Consider the following 19,620-nt stretch of genomic DNA (forward strand, 5'->3'; position numbering starts at 1 on the left):
ATCAGTGGACACTGACATGCAGCACTTTTTTCAGCACTGCAGCATGTCAAATTCTCTTGCGGAGTCGCTAGTCTCTGCAACAGAAATTTGACCACTACAATGTATTGAATGTGGTAAATCCCCATGATTCAATGAACATATATGGATTTACCTGCGTTCAGTAGAACGCAGCGTTTTGGACGCAGCAAAAATATGCTCCGCCCCAAGCGCTGCTACGTCCGTATTTTGGGCACATAGCCTAAAATGAAAAAAATGGCATGAGCTCCCGCGTTATTTCACATCCAGTAGAGGAAAATATTAGTAGCCGGGGAAGGGGCCATTAGCCAAAAAAGTTCCCTGGCTATAAATAACAGCCCACAGCTATTTGCTTAGCCTTTACTGGCTAGGTTACAGGGTAACCCCAGAAAAAATTGATATAGGGTCCCCCTATAAAATCTAACCAGCAAAGGCTAAACAGACAGCTGCGGACTGATATTAATAGCCAGGGAAGGGGCCATGGATCCTGGCCCCTTTCACTGCTAATAATATCAGTTCTCAGCAACCCCAAAAATGGTGCATCCACTCTTCCCACTGCCGTGTAGCGGTGGCGAGTGGGGTAGTAAGGTTGGGGGTTCATGTCAGCCTTGTATTGGCCCACCAGGTAGACCCATTGTCTCCGGTATGGGGGGTCTTTGTGAACCTGCCTGTCAATTTATTGATTTTTATTTACAGAAGTGTTTAGAAACTCTCCCCTCATTTGTGAAGGATACCACTGACATACTCAAGAGACTTGAGGGGATCACACTGAACGACGATATGTGGCTTGTCACCTGCGACGTGGAGTCCCTTTACACGTCAATATGCCATGACCACGGGATCAGGGCTTCAAGATTCTATTTAAGCATGACCAATTTGGACCCTGACCTAATTACGTTTATTGTGTCATTACTTCAATTTGTTTTGACGCATAACTTTTTTGTGTTCAAGGACCGCCCCTTCCTACAGCTTCAGGGGACGGCAATGGGGGCCACCTGTGCACCCTCATATGCTAATCTTTTCCTGGGGCTGTGGGAGAGGGATACGGTCCTTGGCATACCGGGTCACGAACATGTGATCTCGTGGTCAAGGTATATTGACGACATACTTTTTGTATGGCAGGGCTCCGCGTCGCAGCTTGACTTAACCAGCTCAACATCAATAACATTAATGTCAGGCTCACTTGGAAATATAGCCAGGCCAAAATTGATTTCCTCGACCTACTAGTCACTAAGTCTTCCGACGGTACCATTAGTACAGATGTTTTCAGGAAAGAGACATCTGTGAATGCACTCTTACATTTTGAGTCTTCACTCCCACCTAATTTGAAAAAATCTATCCCAGTCAGTCAATACTTAAGAGCACGCCGTATTAGTTCGGATAATACACGGTTCTGTGCTCAGGCAGCGGAATTATCTCATAGATTTACTAACAGAGGCTACAAATACCGGGATATCTGTAGAGGCTTCAACCGTGCCAAAGGAATTAACAGACAAACTCTCATCATGGGACAGGGCAAGAAAAAACCCCCCTTAACACATGCTCCTCCAAGATTTATCACTACCTTCAACACCAACTAGAAGGATATCAAGGGTATTCTACTTAAACATTGGTCAGTACTACGTACTGATAGGAGTCTACAATATGAGCTCCCAAGATACCCTTCTATTACATGGCGTAAATCGCGTACATTGGGGGACATACTCTGCAATAGCCACTATGTACCACCTAGAAGTAAGTTCCTGTTCGATAGCCCGGGCCCCCCCTGGGGCTGTTCTCCCTGTGGTGGTTGCTCAATATGTAAATACATTCCAAGGACTAAGTCCTTTTCAAATTACAAAAATGATAAGGTCTTTAAAATTATCCATCACGTTACATGTGAGACTGAGGCAGTAGTATACCATATAAAATGCCCATGTGGGCTTATATATATCGGTATGACCTCGAGAGCACTAAAAATAAGGATACAGGAACATATCCGGGATATCAAAAATGCAGCAAGATGTATTGAGCCCCAGTTATTAAAAACTATCCCCAGACATTTTTTTGAACAACATAGTTGTAACCCTAAGGGTCTCACGGCCTGCGGTATTGACCGCATCTACATTGGGATTAGGGGCGGAAACATAAAACAGAAACTACTTAAAAAAGAAACCAAATGGATGGTTACATTGGATACGCTTGAGGCCATCAGTTTCAAGTCTTTTTTGTAAATTCCTCTGAGTGCTTTTTTGTTTTAACCGCGGGAGCTATGTATGTTTTTATGGTTTTCTGTGTTTGATGCTGATTTGGATTTTGTTTATTAAATTTTTTCTAGTGTCAGATCCCCTTTTTGTCATGATTCCACAAGTGAATAGCCATTGGGAGAAGATAACTTATACGGTCCGTCTGTACCTCTTGGATCAAGCATTTCGACCGACCTGTCTTTTGCACAAGCACCTATAAAGAAGAATCTCACTGTCCCCATGAATGTGCCTGGACGATTATTTTGTATATTATGTCTGTAATTTACATTACCACTATTGGTCTCGATGTACGGTTTTTGTGTATGTATAGATACATACGTGCGGGAGAATATAGCTATTGTGGTCAGGGATGAAGATATTTAATCTGTGGATTGATGTTCCTGCACATACGGTGCTGATACAGAGACTCTAGCAATACTTTTCTAGTTGTGCGGGAATATGCCATTACTACATCTAGATATGACTATAGCTGGGTGGGGGATAGAATTGTTCCCGCACTCACAGTATTTGTATGTCTACCCTTAGTAGGCGTACATTACCATATGAACGTTTATGTAGGATTCAGTATTTATTATATTTGGATCGATTTGGTAGTTCATCCTGTTATTATTATTACGTCTTTATATTTTTGTTACCTTTTTCTGATACTATATCATTTCGGATCACATTCAGGCCAGCGTAACTATAATTATGATTCATTATTCTGAAGGCCGACATCTGCCATTTACCGCAGATATGGCATTTTCACTATACTTTTCTGATCCGATATGATGTTATCCCTTATAATTCTGACGATGCTGTCACTTGTGACTTATGATCCCCTGTGAATATTATCAAGATGTAATCATCAGTTTATAACTTTTACATATCACGTGCGCTGTACTATTTCATAGAATTTTCTGTATAGATGTCGGCATGGTTATGGCGTAGTTTTGCCGGTTCACAATATGTTTTCGTCACTTTTTCTTTCTTTTTTCTTTCTTTTTTCATTTACTGACAAATGTAGATTACATCCATGTGGGCATTGGTGTGCTTTGCTGTCTATACTCACCCAGACCTGACTTCTTCTCCCCCTTAGCGCAGACGCGCCTCGCACATGCGCTGTCCGAGCCGTGTGGCGTCGCTGGCCGGGCAGGTTGCCGGGGTGACGGGGGGGGAGACGCATCGCGTCCTCCTCCTCGTCATCCCCTGCTCGTGCCGGCCGGCCGCGCCACTGGGCGGGACAACATGACGAGTCGCGCGCCGATTCGGTCGTGGCTCTGACTCCCTCATTTAAATAGCTCCTGTTTTTAAACTTTAACCACGCCTCCTGACGAAGCCGGAAGGTGAAACGCACGTCAAGGCCACTGCACGGGTCCCACAGACACTCTGCTTCATCTGCGAGCATGGCACAAGGTAATTCCCTCACTCTGTACCCTTTTTAGTTGGTCACTTACATGTACAGGGATCCAACATGACTGCACATTATGAGCTTGACTTATTGCTGGCATCTAATCCAGCTGTCATTTAAACGCTTAGTATACATAGGGTCTTGCCTTATTACCTTTCTTTATGCCTTGCTCTCGCTGGATGGGACCTTTCTGTGTCTCTAAAACCTCTTTAGTGTGATAGATCCTCTATCACCTTTTTCTACATCACCATAGCAGCACCTTTCTCTACTTCATACTTTTTAGATGAATTGTATTTATGTCATATATTGATATTATCTTGAATAAAGTTTACTTCTTTATAAAAAACTGACTCCACAGTTTGTTTGGATTCCCATTAGATTTTAACCTTTCTATGGTGCACTATTAGTGGATCATCTAGATCTGGGAATATTTTTCTTGTTTTTTTTTGACTATTTTGGACGGATTTCACCTTTGAGTGATTCCCCTATAGGTTTATATATTGGCGGCTGACATGAAGCCCAGGTTAGTATAAGACGCCCCCAATACTAACCCCGTAGTAAGGTTTTTGATGTTTTTTCAAATAAAGACACAGCCAGAATAAAGTCTTTTATTTAAATAAAATTGCACACGGTTTTAATATTTTACTTACAATTAAAAAACACCTTATACTCACCTAATGCCCAATCCCTGAAGCCCTTGTCTCCTGTAAAAAAAAACCAACCATATCCCTCACCTGTCCACCGTCATGACGTAATCCCAGTGTCCCAGGACGACCCGGGTAATTTCTACAGCAGTCACACCATGAATCACTGATGTGACTTCTGTAATTACTCCTGTCAGTGTACATTGCCGCGCTGCTGGGGCTGAGTTCACCAGAGTTCATCAGCTGAAGATCAGCTGATAAGCTCCGGGGCCCTCACTTACTGCATAAGAGTTGTGGGGGAAAATTCCCATGCAGCACCGATGCTGTAAGTGAGGTCCGAGAGCTCGTCAGCTGATGAACTTCGGTGAACTCAGTCCCAGCAGCGCAGCGATGTACACTGCCAGGAGCGATCGCGCTGCTGTCAGTGTACCGCCAGGTGATCGGGTCGCCGTGGGACATCGGGAGGACAGGTGAGAATAAAAGGTGTTTTTTATTTTAATATAGATTTTTACTTTTTTTTTAAACACCACACAGACGACGGCTGAGGAGGCTATTTTTCCCTTTAGCCGCGCCTGCGGCCGTCGAATGATGGGAGGAGTAGTCTTCCCCGGGTACCATACTTTGTACATTTTTGCGACGTTTTTGACTTATTAACTTGAATTGAGTCAGTCAAATACCTGCGTTTTTGCTGCGGATTTGACTGACTCAATTGAAGTCTATGGATGAAAAATGCTGCAGAAACGTACAAAGAATTGACATGCTGAAGATTTAAATGCAATGTCAATCCTGGCAGGAAAACTCCTGATCATATGCACAGCACTTCAGGATTATCATTACATTAGCTGGCACACGGATTGCCTAGCATTTTTGGTGCATTTCCATAGCGAAAATGCATCTAAAATGCACAGTGTTCACATAGGCTAAGCCTCAAGTACTACCTGTACTGGAGTGGGAATGATGAGTCCTATTCCTCACTCCAATAAAAACCAGCCCGGAATTACAATGAATAAAACGGCTTAGCACCTTACCTGCTGCACCAACCTATACTACCCAGCTTTTAATATCTCGCCCAGCTTAACTTTCTGGGAGAGATTTACACTCCATACAGTATCCTCCGTGTCAGCCGCCTACACCAGTCAGTTCATGACATTTCTTCCCTCCTAAATATTCCATGATCTAGAGGCATACCATAGGTGCAACCTGTACAGCAACATGGGTGCTCAAGTGGTAAGAGGGCCACATCCACCTCCAAAGTAGTAATCACCTTTTGTCACAGACTCAAATAAGGGCACATATATTGTTCTTGCACAGGGGCTCTGTGTCCACCACAGTGATCTCCTGTGAGTGGTATTATTGGAAAGTGGAAGTATTTAGGAACCACATCAATTCAGCCACAAAATGGAGACCATATAAATATACAGAACGGGGTCACCGAATGCTGAGGTGTATAGGGTATAAAAGTCGCCAAAGCTTGCTGATTCAATAATTACAGAGCCCAAACCTCCTCTGACATTACCACTAGATCAAAAAGCGTGTGCCGGGAATGTCATGACATGGTTTTCCATGGCCCAGCAGCGGCATGCTAGCCTTATACTACCATGAACAATGTCAAGTGTTGGAAGGAGTGGTGTAATGGAATCTACTGCTGGACTCAGGAGTAGGGATGAGCGGGCCCAGTTAAAAGTTTGGTGTTCGTACCGAACAGTTACTGTTCTGTGCTAAACGCCGAAAACTGACTTTCCCCGGAAGGAGAGAGAGAGAGCAAAAGAGAGAGATTTTCTGGTTAAAAAGCCCGCGTCCCCAGTTACTGTCCGGTGCTAAATACTGAATACGGACTTTCCCCGGAAGTCTGTTGCAATGTTCGGAGAGAGAGAGAAATTTTCGGGTTTAAAAGTCCAGGTATCCATTGTTTTCAATGGAATAAAGTTTGGGTCGGGTACCAGAACCCAAAATTCCACCGGTCCGCTCATCCCACTCAGGAGCAGTGGAAACATGTTCTGTAAGTGTGGAAGAATCATACATGTCTATCTGGCAGTCTGATGTGCGAATCTGGGTTTGGCAAATGCAATGGATAACATTACCTACCTGTCTGAATTGTGCTACCTGTAAAGTTTTCTGGAGGGAGAATAATGCTATGAGATTGTTTTGCAAAAGTTGGCCTCTGCGCCTTAGTTACAGTGAAAGGAAATCTTAAAGTTTCAACATGCCAACACATTTTAAACAATTGTATGCCAACAACTTTGAAGGAACAGTTTGCGGAAAGTCTTTTTCTGTTTCATGACTCTGCCCCAGTGCAAGAACCCTAAAAGGCATGGTTGGGCAAGTTTGGTTTGGAAAACCCTGACTGGCCCACACAGAGACATGACACCAACCCCATCAGAGATTGTAAGCCAGACTCTCTTGTCCAACATCAGTGTCAGACCTCATAAATGCTCTTCTGGATAAACAGTTAAAAAATTCCAACAAACACCAAAATCTTGCAGAAAACCTTCTCAGAAGAATGCAAGCTGTAATAGCTGCAAAGTGGTGTGGAAGAGGTGGCGGCATCTCCACATTAATGCTTGTGGATATGGAATCTCCTGTAATGTGCTTGTGTCCAAATAGTGTATGTTACTGTCAATACTGCAAAAGTTAAAAACTAATGACAACTCCAAGGGAAAATGTCTTCCTGTCCTTACTCCAGTGTAGAAAATGAAAGCTAAAATGTGAGTGGTTCCTATGGACAACGCCACCTTTTTCTCATTCAGTCCCCTATCTGTACCCTGCTCCTTTAAAATGTAGTGCAGGGGTATTATCTAATCTTAAACTTGCAGTTTCTTGAACTTTGATCTATAAGCTGGATAGGATTTTCTGTTATCGCTAAAGTTAATGGTAATTCTATAATTATTAGTCAAAGTGCAAAGAAACACTATAAAAGGAACTGTTGGCTTTAAAATCAATCATCCCACAGCATTGTCTGGATTCTCCCCTACAACAAAACACCATGTGCTGCAACGCAAAATGCTGGCTAATAGCGGGATCAGTAATCGGGGGACTGCTGGCTATTCTTGGAGGGATCCTCTTCCCTGTTGGAGATATCATTATTAAAGGAGAAATAGACAAGGTACAGTAACTCCATCAGGCATAATGAAGCTGTGATGCTTTTCCTTAATACCAACACTATTGCTATAAAATCTTTTAAATCCTGATTTTCGGTAATTATATTATTTTGTGGGATCTTAGGTGAAATAAAATAGCATGCATTATACAAAATGTACTAAGCCATTATATTAGGACATTTATGTCAAGTCCCACTAACACAATTCTGAAAAGCATACAATGTATTACATAGAACAGTTTTCTGTAGAGAAGTAAATATATTTGCCATTGACTTTCCAAGCTGATTTCATAGTACAGCCGTTGGTGTTGTATCCATGTAATTTCTTGTCTGTGCTTTTTTTCACTTTTTCAGATTGTCTCCTTCAGGAAATTGAGATTTTTGGCTGTATTCATACATGATTGTTTTGTGTGATTTTTTTTTAGTTAAAGCCAGTGGTGAATAGGAAAAAAAGGCCATGTACAAAGGGGAAACTTGGGTTTTTTCACATAGTATTTCACTATCCTTTTCATATATCAGTCTGATTTTTTTCAAACTGAACCGATCAGTGGGTTTCTATCATGGTTAGGCTGCGTTCACCTCTGCATTATCAATTCCATTTTTCTGTTCCATTATAGAAGCAGAAAAACAAAATTCATGCACGGGACTGATCCATTACATGACAGACAGCACCTCATGGACCCAACCGACCATAATTGTGTTCATCAGGTTTCTGACATAGTGCCTGTTATTTTACTGGGATATTGCAGCAGGAAATCCGGTTACATGATTAACTGAGCTTTATTACTGATTTATTCTTTTGGTATTAGCTTCCTGTCATACAGATTTGTTTAATTATGGCTTTATTACCCCTGTATTTGCTTTGTTGTTATATTATTCCCATTCTAATGGATTGCAGTCTTCCTTTGTGTTAGTTAAATCGTATCTATTTGACTACATGTATACGACTGACCGAGTGCTGTCTGTGAAATAAATTGACCTCACACTGACCAATCTTATTCAATTAGGCTGTTCAAATGACGGTTGTCATAGATGGACCAAATGTCCATGTGAATAAAATTGCAGCACATACTATTTTCTTCTGTATTTCAGATGAGACTCGCCTATTCAAGTCTATGGGCGGGCAAATAAAATCGGATCCCATATGGATCATCAGTATTTCATCCAATTTTTATAACTGAAAACTGTATTTGATCTTGTAAAATGTATTAACTGCTGATGTATAAAAACGGATGTCATATGAATAACAATACAGATGTAAAAAGCAGACATATAAATGGCATACAAATTATAACACGGATGAAAAATCATCCATTTTTCCGCGATGAAATTCCGACATTTTTATTATACGCACATGTGAATTTAGTTTCAGAATTAGTAGAACAAGTCTTTTTTTCCCCAGAAAAAGTGACACCTTTGCTAGATGGTTAATGTCTGGTATTGCTGCTTAACCTGTATGTGGATGTGCTGTGATACCAAACATCACTCCTGGAAAACAGTGACGGTGTTTCTGAAAATCAAAGTCAGACTAGATTTTTCAATTTCAACAAAATTCTTCTAACATGCTTCACATAATAAACAGGTACAGGTGGTTTATTTAAAAGATGGCTAGCACGGTGGCCCAGTGGTTAGCACTGCAGCGCTGGGGTCCTGCAAGGAGTTTGTATGTTCTCCCCATGTTTGTGTGGGTTTCCTCTGGGTTCTCCGGTTTCCTCCCACACTCCAAAGACCTACTGATAGGGAATATAGATTGTGAGCCCCAATGGGGACAGTGCCCATAATGGCTGTAAATTGTCAGAATTGTAAAGCGCTGCGGAATATGTTGGCGCTATATAAATAGAAAGAAGAAGATGCATTTTGTTTCTGTAAGTTTTTATGTTTTTGGAGACAGTAGGCTGAGAACTTTCATAAGTCACCAACTTTGAGGCTATGTTCATGTGTTGTGTATGCTGTACCAATACATACATATATTCCACTCCTAAATCTATACAATGCGTATTGTATCGAGAAACTTGCCGAATGGCATCACATCTGTTTAATAATGTGTCAGAGTTTTAACCACTGTTTTATTATTTTATGAAAATTCACATATAGCATTTTTGTTGAAATCTGCCATTGTAGTGTTTCATGCAAATTTTATTTAGCTAAAGCCAGACATGAATGTAGAAAGAATAAGAAGAGTGTATGTTTCTTTTATATTCCACTTTCCTATATACCTCTGGATTTGGCTCAAAGAGCGGCATCAGGAAACTGCAATGGAATTTTTCCAAAAAACGCTGTTTGAAGTTAGTGCTACCCTAAGCTAAGTTGCTGAGAACGAGCTTGTTAGTCACAATTATTAAAAACTAATAAAATGTTGTTATGCAAAGGAGAAGCACATGTGGAAGAGATTTGGAGTAGGTGTAACATGTGTTTTAGATCAGTCTCCTAACGCTGTAATGTAGAAACTATAATATTAATAACAAAGAACAGTAAGCACAAAGCCTTTACACTGTAAAAGTAGCACCACATGATGAGTGCAATACTACATACATTTTTTGTGGCTGAGCTCAATTAAACTAATCTCAGTTTTTACTAATTATTTCATTACAAATTGGGTACGAGTCATGAAATGTATCAGTGATGTGGACATTGGAGAGCTAATGCCATGGTAGTTGGACAAGGACCGCTATGGTGAGAATAGTTACACAATGATTTATTGATAAATTGCAAAGACACAGATGCTTCTGTTGCTCTACCATCAAAGATGCAACGCTAATTGCAATAAACCTTATGTTTTATTAATTTTTCACGTGTCATGTTTTAGTTCTGGACTAGGACCATCAACAGATCATTGTGGGTTTTTTTTTGGTTTTTTTTATAACTGGCCCGGTTTCGGACTCAAATACTTTATGAAAAACAAAGGATTATTATTGCAATTACCCTTTGTTGCATCTCTAGTGACAGTGATGCAGAATCAACAACATCTCTTTTTCAATTGTCTCTTTCTTATCTAGTTAAACCTGTCCAGGCCCGACAAAAGATCGACGGCAGAACTCATACTGGGAAGAATTATACTGTACATATATGTCTAAATGCTAGGAAGGATCAAATCTGCAGAGATCAGAGATGCAAATCTCTCAGATGTATAATCCTAGTTATTCATTGCAAACTGAAAATTCCTTATTATGCTCTAGGGTCTCTCCCGACCTCTGAGCCAAATAAATGTAGGATGTAAAAAAAGATACCTCACCGCTCAACTAACTCGCCATGCACGCAGCTTGTCTTCTGGTCCTCTGCTCCACTTCTTTCTACCTTCCCCTGTAGCACACATCCTCTTCTGCCTTCGTCACTCAGGGACAGGGCGTTTGGTATGAGCCAGTCTCTGAGGTCACTCTGCGACAAGCCTCTTCAGTTTACATCATAATGTCATGACGTTAAGACGTGCATTGCCTGAGGCTTAGCACCAGCAGGACATCACTACATGCACCTTCATGGCACATAACGCAGGGACATCATAGGCCTTCTCAAATGCTTGCCCTGGAAGACCCGGCCCAGAATGCAGAAGATAGAAGAGGATGCGTGCAATAGGGGAAGGATAAAAGAAGAAGAGCGGAGAACAAGTTGGTGGGCTGTGAGGAGAATATTATTTTATTTAACCTTTTGTCTGCCCTCTGTGGTTCAGCATAATGGTGGCCACTATCTTGCTGAATTTGCCAGGACCAAACTGCAAAAAATCTGTATTCTGGTGAATATGAATTTCTGTAAAATTCAAGGAGCATTCAATTCCACATAAATAATTGTGCTCAGTTCTACTAAAAACCATTGCACTGTAGGTGAGTGCATCTACAGATAACTGTGCATGTTACCTTTCTGAGAGAGCGTTTTCTTCTTTTGTATGTTTGCATTGTATTCCTGTGTGATATGACAGACAGGAGACTAAAGTCTACCTCAGGTTTCGGTGTTTGTCCTGCTGCGCACATTTTCCATACTACCATACTTAGCACTCGTTACAGCAACACAGAGATAAAGAGAGATGTAAAGTACAGCTGCGGCTTCCTCCTTTCTCTCCTCTCTCGCTGTTTGCTGGATTATTGGAGATGAATTTGCTGGAGACTGCGGGGGAAGGGTTTCGGTCAGAGCTTTAACTCGGAGAAACTGGAGGCATAAAAAAAAAATCCACAGGCTTCTGCAAGGTGCATAAGATGATGCCTCTTTCTCCAATAATGTACAGCTCTGGCAAAAATTAAGAGACCACTGAATAGTTTTCTATTGGAAAAACTGGTGGAAAGCATGCCAAGACGCATGAAATCTGTGATTAAAAATCATGGTTAGTCCACCAAATATTGATTTCTGAACTCTTCCTGAGTTAAAACGTGAGTAATCTGAGGTCTGAAAGCACTGTTTCTTTTTTAGTATTTTGAAGCTTTATCATTTGCTGCAAATAAATACAAAATTTTTAGCTTTGAATTTCGGAGACATGTTGTCAGTAGTTTATAGAATACAACAACAATGTACATTTTACTCAAAAATATACCTATAAAAAGAAAAATCAGAGAAACTGAAAATTTTGAAGAGGTCCCTTAATTTTTGCCAGAGCTGTATATTGCAAAGTTTTGTAGTTTTGCATGCACTGTCATATTTCATATATAGTCCACCTTCACTTCCGCCAGATGTAAGACTGACCACACCGAATTGCCAATCCCTGGCCTGTTTTCTGTTACATTAACTATAATGTGCACACAATGTGTGAACAGAACCTCAGTGCTAAAATAAAATGTCTGCTGTACCCATGATTATTAGCGAGTATTAAGTATTTCTTTGTTTTTCACAGGAAGCTGTTATTGAAGAAGGAACAATTGCCTATGAAAACTGGGTAGTGCCCGGAAGTCCTGTTTATAGGCAGTTTTGGATTTTTCACGTTTTAAACCCAGATGACGTTCTAACTGGAGGAAAACCTAAATTACAGCAAAAAGGTCCATACACATATTTGTAAGTACACTTGTAAACTTATGCAGATTTTTATTATTTGAGAAACTGTTTTTGAAAATCACCATAGAAAATCCTTCTCAGGAACCATAATGAGGGTCTACATGTGACCAAACAAGAGACATTCCACCTTTTCATGCATTTCCCACATTTCAAGTTCAGAATCTGTAGGACATATAATCTACTGTTGATAATTGTGTGTTATGATAATTGTTTTTTTTTTCATTTTCACAATTTTTTTTCAAAGGGTCCGTCATGTACCAAAGTCTAATGTGACACAGAACAATAACCACACGGTGACGTTTTATCAGCCAAATGAGGCCGTATTTCAGCGAGATAAATCTATTGGATCTGACGACGATAAATATACAGTGCTGAATCTTGCTGTTGCTGTAAGTAAGCAATTTCCTTTAAGAACATCGAAACCTGTAAATGCCGTATGGAAACTGCTAAATTTTAAGATTTTTTTAATATAAAATATGCACCTTGTTGGAAATATGTTTATAATCAACAGCTAGATTCTGACTATTCATTCACTTCAACAAATTAATCTGTGCAAACTGTGTAGGGAATGTCGAGGTCTGTATAAAAAAATCCCTGACCCCTAGAACAGTATAATCGGAAAATAGTATGTTTTTTCTTTTTTAAATAAAATCCATTGTCATATGCCTATTGACTAATGCAGTGTACTCAAGATACTCATTTTTTAATACATTGATTGGATGCGTTACAGAGACAGCAGTTCTCTTGTACACTCTCAGTCTGAACAAACAAGGAAATAACCAAATATAGGCTCATTCATACATCTGAAAGTCTTCTCGTATGCTAAAAACGGTTCAAGTTTCAACAGTGTTTCTCATCAGAGTTTCTTCAGAGTTTGGTATGTGTATCGGTTTTTACCATCAGTTTGGTCAGAATTTTATCAGTTTTTCTTGGTTGAAAAAAATTGATGAAAGTTTCTCAAGCGTTTCCTATCAAACAGTTTGTGAAAACTGGACAGCACATGGAGTGCTGGCCGATGTAATTAAAGGGGTACTTTTTTTAAGTTGCCCAATGTATTCAACATGTGGGCATAAGCATCTCTGTAAATACCTTGTGTTGCAGATACTGCCTGTGAGTGGCGCTATCACTGGCTGCTCACAGGCATCACGTGACCCCCGGCTGCAGCCAACACTGACATCCGCTGATGGCACGACAAGTCCAGGATGCAGCCGAGGGATCCTCTTCCGCGTTCCACCGGTGGCTGCTGGGTTGTGGGCGGGGCTATTCCCCTGCGTCACACCTGGCATTTACCGCGCTATCTGCCTCTCCTCATTCATTGGGAAAGCGCACGGTGGATGCTGGGTGTGACGTGGGAATAACCCGGTCCACAACCCAGCAGCCTCCACGGGGATCCGAGCGCTGAGTCACACCTCAATAGACGGGACATCAGCACGGGGTCACGTGATGCCTATGAGCGGCCACCGACAGCCCTGCTCACAGGCTGAAACAGCAACACAAGGTGTTTACAAATATACTTATGCCCACATGCTGAGTACATTGGGCAATTTAAAAAAAAGTGCCGGACAACTTCTTTAAGGACCCACAGACTTGTAATTGTCATTTTCATCCAAAACTCTGATCAACATTAGACATACCTCTGTGATTTTTTTGTGAACCACTCGGTGTGAGGAAAAAATTGGGCATGTGAACTACTCTCTAAACTATCATAGGCATGAGTGCTATCTGTGAAAAAATGGTCCAGGAAACAAAGTAGACTTCATATAGTTTTATTATCAACGCGTTTCGAAATCTTCAAACTTCTTCATCAGGATATAACCATGTACAAACTGTTTGCATGTGTTTATATCCTGATAAAGAAGTCTGAAGACTTTGAAACACATTGATAATAAAAACCGCATCAAGTCTACTTTGCTTCCTGGACCATTTTTTCGGATCTCCATCAGCACCGCAGATGACCTATCTACTGGTTCTCTTCTGGTGTTTACAAGACTTTTTAACCACACTTATCCAACTGTGAAAAAATATGGAATCAATCAAAAGGGTATGATGATACACATGACGGCCAAAAGGCTAATGCAACAACAACCTGCCCATAATATCCATGTGGCTTGTACTTGTCTCCAGTTTGACAACGTAAACAAATGTGCCAAAACAGACCTGAAAAGTTAAATGTCTCAATTTAGTGTAATAGCTTCTTTTCAGATTTTTGGTTAAGTTTAGATTAATTACTTATGCCCAAAATAGGCAATGTAACAACAAATCCTAGGATTCAGGTGCACAGATTTCAAATGCGACAACAACCCACAGTATAATACCTACATAAAAAATCTAGGAGTATGAAGCCATGTATAAATTCAATACATTTTATTAAATAGACAACAAATCACATATTATATAAAAAATGAGGGGCAAAACAGGGGGTGGGGGTGATGTTATTGCAGAATACATCTGACCCAGGGCATTGGTGTGTAGATGGTAAATAAATATTCAAATTGATTCACCAAAAATATATGTTTAAATTTCATACCATCAACACATAAAGGAGTATATAGTCAATGCTATTAGTGTTCATATAAGGCATATAAGACCTTAAAAGAGGATTCCACTGGGCAGAACAAAGTATGGGAGACAGAGTAATAAGCACTTAATCAGACAAGTATGTCACATGTATGTCACATGTGGATAAATCAATCCTACAGGACAGTAATGACATTTTCAGATACTAGATGATCAAATCTAAATTATTACATCTAAATGCTGTTGTACCATCAATAATAATACACTTTTGCTTACCAGTCCTGACCCTGGGTAAATATGCTACTCTGGAACTACTTAAAGGTTGATCTCTGCATGCTTTGAGAAGGATCATGGGAAACATACATGTGATTATTGATACCTAATCTGGGCTCTGATGTGTATTAGTGATGGTACAATAGCATTTAGATGTAACCATTTAGACTTGATCATCTAGTATCTGAAAATGTTATTATTGTCCTGTAGGATTGATTTATCCACATGTGACTTACTTGTCTAAGTGCTTATTACTCTGTCTCCCATACTTTGTTTTGCCTAGGGGAATCATCTTTTAAGTTCTTTGAGCCTTATATGCACACAAATAGCATTGACTGTTATAACTTCGCCGTCGTACAGGTCCTTGAGGGGAGATATGTACCATCGAGGTTGGTAGCTTTGGTGATGTAAGCCCGGGAAAGCATGCTCCAGAACATATAGTGCTGAGAGAGTTAATAGGGAGTATCAGGGCCAGGTATTACGAGCAGTCAAAGAGATGGATGGGAGTGGCTGCTCACATATCCCCACCCTGGGGGCAGATAAAATGAAGACCAAGTGTTTCATTCAGTGTCTGAGACTGGAGGTGTGGAGACCTCCAGGGTGTTTTGGTTAAAGGATACTGACCTGAGCGGGTTCGCCCGCACTACTGTATGGACTGTTTATTTTCTGTTTTTCACTCTGTGCCGGAAAAGGCTGTCTTTTGTTTGCTTACGCTGAGCGGTTTATGCAGTCATAATAAACCTGCCGGGACATTTTAATGAAAACCGTTTCCTGTGCTTACCTCAACCGCAGCTGAGTGAGTACAAAACCCTTCACTGTATAGCCCTTTATGTGTTGATGGTATGAAATCTAAACATAGATTTTTGGTGAATCAATTTGAATATTTATTTACCATCTACATACCTATACCCTTGGTCAGATGTATTCTGTTATAACACCCCCCCTCCTGTTTTGCCCCTCATTTTTATAGTATATGTGATTTGTTGTCTATTTATTTAATAACATTTATTTAATTTATACATGGCTTCATACTCCTAGATTTTCTTTGGAGGTATTATTTAAGTCTTGAAAAATGAAGATAATCCAGCTCAACGAACCGTGAATAGGATTTTATTCACACAACGTGCATGATAGAGGACATGATTAGCAATACAGCTAAAAGAAATGTGACATCAACGCGTTTCGGGTGACAGCCCACCCTTAGTCATTATTTAAGTCTATTAGGAGAGCCTTTGATTCTTTAGGTCTAATGATGGGTATTAACCCACAGTATAGTTATGGAGTGTACGGTTGCCAAATTGGGCTACTAAGATAGATATGCAAAACGTTAAAAACTTTATATGTCTAAAAAAAATGCAAAAAAAAATTTTTTGGTTTGAATTTTCTCCTCCCAATCCAAAATCTTACGTAATCCTAAAAAGCTACATTGCTAGGGAGAATAGAAAGGAAGATGCTGCAATTGGTGGAGAAATGTCTTTTTCTATAGTGTATGTAAACTTCTGGTTTCAACTGTATGTAACTATGAAAAAGTCAGCAGCATTGTTGTGGTATGTGTAGTTGACTAGTAAAAGAGTTATGCAAAAATTAAAATGTGTCCTTTTTTTAAAAAATATTAAATAACACCCCGTTGACCAAAAAAGATGTGACAGGAAAAGCTAAGTAGGTTCACGTTCCAAAAGCAAGCTCCTTCAACAGGCCACTGTATTCTGGTTGGCATGTACAGACGTAATATTGTACTATAACAACAATTGTGTAAAAAATTAAATTAAAACTAGCATCCTTTGTAAGGTAGACAGTTGCATTTAAATTTCTGAATTGTGAAGATTGTTCTTTTGTCTGAAAAACGAAACACCCTGCCTTTACAAACAGAAAAATACAAAGAAATGCAAAAAAAAAAAATGTTGCTTATGGAAGCACACCTTCTATGACACACAAGCCTTGGTTTTAGTATTTTTCTTCATTAAAAAATTAGAGCTGAGGGGACTTACTTGCCCTCTATTTTTTTTGTAGTGCATCAAGAATGAAAAAAATAAGAGGTGTTGTTAAGGTGCTGTATTGCTGTATAACACGGATTACATCAACTCACAGTAACATAACTCTACAGGTCCAGCACCTCCCTATCATTTGAATTTATGTATTATTATTCATAGACTGAGACTACCATTCAAATTTTATATGTTTTTCAGCTCTGCTGTTTTAGACCATACTGTTATTTTATGCTTTTCTATCCCTATGTGGAATGCTGTGCGCAATGACTTCCTATCCCTAGGCTGTAAAAACCTAAATTCTCTGCTGGTTTTCTTGTACACATCTTTTATACTCCAGTGAGTCCCCTGTTTGGCACAGTCACACATATATCAATGTGAGCCCGCTCACTGGTAGATGCAACCTTCAGCAAAGTATGAAATTTCGTCATCATTTTTTTTTGCTACAGTTATATGAAAAAGTTTGGGCACCCCTATTAATATTAAGCTTAATGTTTTATAAAAATTGGTGTTTTTGCAACAGCTATTTCAGTTTGATATATGTAATAACTGTTGGACACAGTAATGTTTCTGCCTTGAAATGAGGTTTATTGTACTAACAGAAAATGTGCAATCTGCATTCAAACAAAATTTGACAGGTGCATAAGTATGGGCACCCTTATCATTTTCTTGTTTTAAATACTCCTACCTACTTTTTACTGACTTACTAAAGCATTTTTTTTTGGTTTTGTAACCTCATTGAGCTTTGAACTTCATAGCCAGGTGTATGCAATCATGAGAAAAGCTACTTAAAGTGGCCACTTGCAAGTTGTTCTCCTGTTTGAATCTCCTCTGAAGAGTGGCATCATGGGCTCCTCAAAACAACTGTCAAGTGATCTGAAAACAAAGATTATTCAACATAGTTGTTCAGGGGAAGGATACAAAAAGCTGTCTCAGAGTTTTAATCTGTCAGTTTCCACTGTGAGGAACATAGTAAGGAAATTGAAGAACACAGGGACAGTTCTTGTTAAGGCCAGAAGTGGCAGGCCAAGAAAAACATCAGAAAGACAGAGAAGAAGAATGGTGAGATCAGTCAAGGACAATCCTCAGACCACCTCCAGAGAGCTGCAGCATCAACTTGCTGCAGATGGTGTCACTGTGCATCGGTCAACTATACAATGCACTTTGCACAAGGAGAAGCTGTATGGGAAAGTGATGCGAAAGAAGCCGTTTCTGCAAGCACGCCACAAACAGAGTCGGCTGAGGTATGCAAAAGCACATTTGGAGAAGCCAATTTCTTTTTGGAAGAAGGTCCTGTGGACTGATCAAACCAAGATTGAGTTGTTTGGTCATACAAAAAGGCGTTATGCATGGCGGCAAAAAAACACAGCATTCCAAAAAAAACACTTGCTACCCACAGTAAAATTTGGTGGAGGTTCCATCATGCTTTGGGGCTGTGTGGCCAATGCCGGTACCGGAAATCTTGTTAAAGTTGAGGGACGCATGGATTCCACTCAGTATCAGCAGATTCTTGACAATAATGTTCAAGAATCAGTGACAAAGTTGAAGTTATTCAGGGGATGGATCTTTCAGCAAGACAATGATCCAAAACACCGCTCCAAATCTACTCAGGCATTCATGCAGAGGAACAATTACAATGTTCTGGAATGGCCATCCCAGTCCCCAGACCTGAATATCATTGAACATCTGTGGGATCATTTGAAGAGGGCTGTCCATGCCCGGCGACCATCAAACTTAACTGAACTGGAATTGTTTTGTAAAGAGGAATGGTCAAAAATACCTTCATCCAGGATCCAGGAACTCATTAAAAGCTACACGAAGTGACTAGAGGCTGTTATTTTTGAAAAAGAAGGATCTACTAAATATTAATGTCACTTTTCTGGTGAGGTGCCCATACTTATGCACCTGTCAAATTTTGTTTGAATGCAGATTGCACATTTTCTGTTAGTACAATAAACCTCATTTCAAGGCAGAAACATTACTATGTCCAACAGTTATTACATATATCAAACTGAAATAGCTGTTGCAAAAACACCAATTTTTATAAAACATTAAGCTTAAGATTAATAGGGGTGCCCAAACTTTTTCATATAACTGTATCCGTGCGAATCTTGTCAATTATTTTAATTTGCCGGGAACTGAGTTTTTCAGGAAATTCAACTCAAAGTTGATTCATAGGGTATCGATTTGATCATCTCTATGTAATACCCATAAACTATGTTAATGTGTTTGTGGCAGAAAGGATGAAGATGAGACTGATTTCTGCCACAGATATGCCAGTTATTTGCACATGGTTTAGCCATAGTGTGAGTCAATGGAACTAATCCATGACTATTCCATGGGGAATCAATGTAAATTGTGGATCTTCAATTCTACAGTGTTTTTATTAGTCCATGCTATTTTTTCTTCTGTTTGTGAACTTACGTTAGCTTCTGAATGTTGATGTATTCTGGTAAGATTTATGTGACAGATCCACACCTAA

The 19,620-nt window shown here is 39.9% G+C and overlaps 1 protein-coding gene across 1 annotated transcript in view; it reads left to right on the plus strand.

The window, feature by feature from the left end:
* Positions 1-7,213: 7,213 nt before the first annotated feature.
* The window catches only part of CD36 (CD36 molecule (CD36 blood group)), a 91,548-nt gene continuing 79,141 nt past the window's right edge, over positions 7,214-19,620 (plus strand). Inside the window, exons 1-3 of the mRNA XM_073652308.1 lie at positions 7,214-7,398; positions 12,206-12,363; positions 12,608-12,752. Coding sequence (XP_073508409.1) covers positions 7,279-7,398; positions 12,206-12,363; positions 12,608-12,752 — 423 coding nt within the window. The 5' untranslated portion in view covers positions 7,214-7,278. The remainder of the gene's footprint in view (positions 7,399-12,205; positions 12,364-12,607; positions 12,753-19,620) is intronic.

The sequence above is a fragment of the Phyllobates terribilis genome, unplaced genomic scaffold, assembly GCF_046119375.1.
Source record: "Phyllobates terribilis strain yellow unplaced genomic scaffold, ASM4611937v1 Scaffold_11__3_contigs__length_659146591, whole genome shotgun sequence".
Lineage (NCBI taxonomy): Eukaryota > Metazoa > Chordata > Amphibia > Anura > Dendrobatidae > Phyllobates > Phyllobates terribilis.